The 2756-nt window shown below is 54.2% G+C and overlaps 2 protein-coding genes across 2 annotated transcripts, besides 1 other annotated feature; one reads left to right on the top strand and one right to left on the bottom strand.

Annotated features, from left to right (window-relative positions):
* Nucleotides 1-81: 81 nt before the first annotated feature.
* Nucleotides 82-1725, top strand: TraAM80_09885 (leishmanolysin; the record flags this gene model as incomplete). The annotated part of the gene is made up of 1 exon (XM_029386542.1): nucleotides 82-1725. The coding sequence occupies one exon, from the start codon at nucleotides 82-84 to the stop codon at nucleotides 1723-1725; it is 1644 nt and encodes a 547-aa protein (XP_029233722.1).
* A 301-nt stretch (nucleotides 1726-2026) lies between these two features.
* Nucleotides 2027-2046: a microsatellite.
* Nucleotides 2047-2270: 224 nt separating this feature from the next.
* Nucleotides 2271-2756, bottom strand: TraAM80_09884 (uncharacterized protein; the record flags this gene model as incomplete). Its single annotated transcript, XM_029386541.1, has 1 exon — nucleotides 2271-2756. A coding segment is annotated over one exon (486 nt), but the record flags the coding sequence as incomplete, so codon positions are not given.

Genomic DNA, 2756 nt, shown 5'->3' with positions numbered 1-2756 from the left:
GGAGTATAACGACACAATAAGCAAGTGAAGCACAGAAGGAAAGAAGGGAACGAGACGCCACGCAAAGGAAAGACACGAGGAATGCGCCACACTCTGCACGTCCTGTTGCTGTTGCTGCTGCTCTGCTGCTGCACCACTTCTTTTGCCACCGCCGAGCATCGCTGCATATTTGACCGCATTTCTCGCAAGGCTGGGCCCCCGATGAGGGCAGTTGTGCGTGAATTGCCGGGGCGGGAGCGTGACGGGACGCAGGTGTTGACTGCCTCTGTGGCCGACTGGGCGCCCCTCCGTTTTAAGGTCTTCTCGGAGGACATGAACAATGCTTCCAGGTACTGCACCGCTGCGGGAGAGTTAAGCTTGGACTTGGAAGGAGGAATCCATGCGTGCCAGCAGCAGGATGTTCTTACGGCCAAGAAAAAGTCCATCATCTTGAATCAGATGCTTCCCCGAGCCATACAGCTGCACATGGATCGTCTCCACGTTCAACCGGAGAAGCGCCCAGTGATTGTTCCGAATTTTTCGTCTGAAACACTATGCAGTAATTTTGAAATACCCAGCTCCCACCACACGAGGGGTGTGCCCGGCGCGGACATGGTTTTGTACGCCGCTGCTGCCCCGATTCAAGGCACTACTATTGCGTGGGCAGTGGGGTGCTCCGTGTTGCCCAGTGGACGTCCTGCGGTCGGGGTGATAAATTTTGGCCCGTATTCAGTCACCGATTCGGAATTCGGTGTTCGTATTGCGGCGCATGAAATCGCGCACACGCTTGGGTTTGAGATGCGCTTTTTTGATGCCAGGAATATGACACAGACGATACCTGAGGTTCGTGGAAAGGAGAATGTGGTCGTTGTGTCTTCACCCAAGACGCTGGAAAAGACTCGTGCGCACTTCAACTGCACAAGTGCCCCTGGAATGGAGCTGGAGGATGAGGGTGGGGGTTCAACGGTATCATCGCATTGGAAGAGACGCAACGTAAAAGACGAGCTGATGGCTGGACTTCCCGGTGCCGGCTACTACACGGCGCTGACGATGGCTGTTTTTGAGGACATGGGCTTTTACAGGGCGCAGTGGAGCATGGCGGAACAGATGCCATGGGGCAACAACTCCGGCTGCGAACTGCTGACGGAGAAGTGCCTGACTAATGGCACCACCCAGTACCCAGAAATGTTTTGCGACTCCACATTCTATCTTCCGGAATGCACATCGGATCATTTTGCCGTGGGGAGGTGTAGTATTTATGGCTACAACAGCCCCCTTCCAGCACAGTTTCAGTACTTCACGGATCCCAGAGTCGGCGGGCTCCTTGGCGACCTAATGGACTACTGCCCCTACATTAAAGAGCAAGAACACACGGGGTGCATCGATGGTGACGCAGACGTTATGCGTGGAAGCCGCATTGGCCTGGTGTCAAGGTGCTTAAAAACAGATGGGCTGCGTGATTCTGTTGGCCTCATTGGGGATGTGTGCGCTGAGGTGTCGTGCAGCAACGACACGGTGAGTGTGCGGTACCTTGCTGATGACACCTGGCATGCATGCCCAGAGGGCGGCACTATCACACCAACTGGGCCGGTGTTCAAGGGGGGGAACATTGTGTGCCCGAGGCGCATTGAAGTGTGTTATGCATACGAATCAGGCGATGGTGGTGTCGATGCGAGTCAGTTGGCGTCGATTTTCTCCTCAATTTTAGTGGTCCTGCTGGTCACGGTTTTAGTATTAATGTGTTGATCATAGCATAGGAAGCGCGCTGCGCAAACGCCAAATTTGTGATGTTTGGGTTCGTGCTGGGGGCAGGTAGCTCCAAGCGGCAACACCTTTCTCTTCTTTTTCCACACTTGAAGATAAAACTGACATAAAAATAACAAATAAAAATGTGTGTTTTTTCCTCCTTGTTTCTACCACATGTGTCTAATGGGTGTGTGTTTTTAAAAACAGTTACTGCAAGCGAGGGAAAAGTAAATACGGCGGTGCGCATGACACGCAACGCGTGGGAAAAGTTGTGCCCACCGTGTCGGGGATGTTTTAAAATTTATTATTATTATTATTATTGAGGGCCTTTCAGGGGAATGGCCTGGGTTTGACGTGCGTGCGGTGGGGTAACACTCCGGTGCGATTCTCTCGGATGTGCCACTGCGTATCGTTCCTCTCAGTGCATGGTTTTTGAAGGAAAATTAAGTTCATGGGCAGGCTTGTTTACTGCCTCCCGCAAACACCACGCTGAACAATTTCTGAGGTAAATTGGCCAGCCACGGCTGAATGGTCCAACGGCTTTTTTACCCCACTTTTGCTTGGTGCATTCCCTGCAATTGAGTTGCCGTTGCTGGTAGCCCTTGAGCCGTGGGCGAAGCAACAAAAGAAAAGAAGAAAAAGGATTTTGCCTCTCTGTGGCATTCTCTAGCGTATTTTGTCATGCCAACGGGCCGAGAGTCCGCCTGGGCACTTGGCGGCGCACCGTCGGTCTTTTTGTAGTGAATAGCCGGCCCTCGGGGAGGGCGCACCGGGGTGACCCCACTCGCAATAATGCGTCCGGGCCCCCATTGGCGGACGAAGGCTTCCACGAGCAACGGCGTGCCCGCGTTCAGGCCCAGGCGGTGCGGCATCGGCTGGGAGGGGTGCCAGCCGTTGCCTTGCCAGGGAGCTGCTCGGGCAGAACGTTTGAGCGGCACGTAGGCGCACTTGCGTGATGCATGTGGGGCGGGCAGTTTTATGCCCGCAGTGCGGCTTCGCGACGAGCGGTGGAAAAACACATCGCGGGCACT

Source organism: Trypanosoma rangeli, assembly GCF_003719475.1.
Source record: "Trypanosoma rangeli strain AM80 chromosome Unknown Tra_15.4_contig_00712, whole genome shotgun sequence".
NCBI lineage: Eukaryota > Euglenozoa > Kinetoplastea > Trypanosomatida > Trypanosomatidae > Trypanosoma > Trypanosoma rangeli.
Note: the sequence above shows the minus strand (reverse complement) of the source record. Positions and strands in the feature narration are given on the sequence as shown.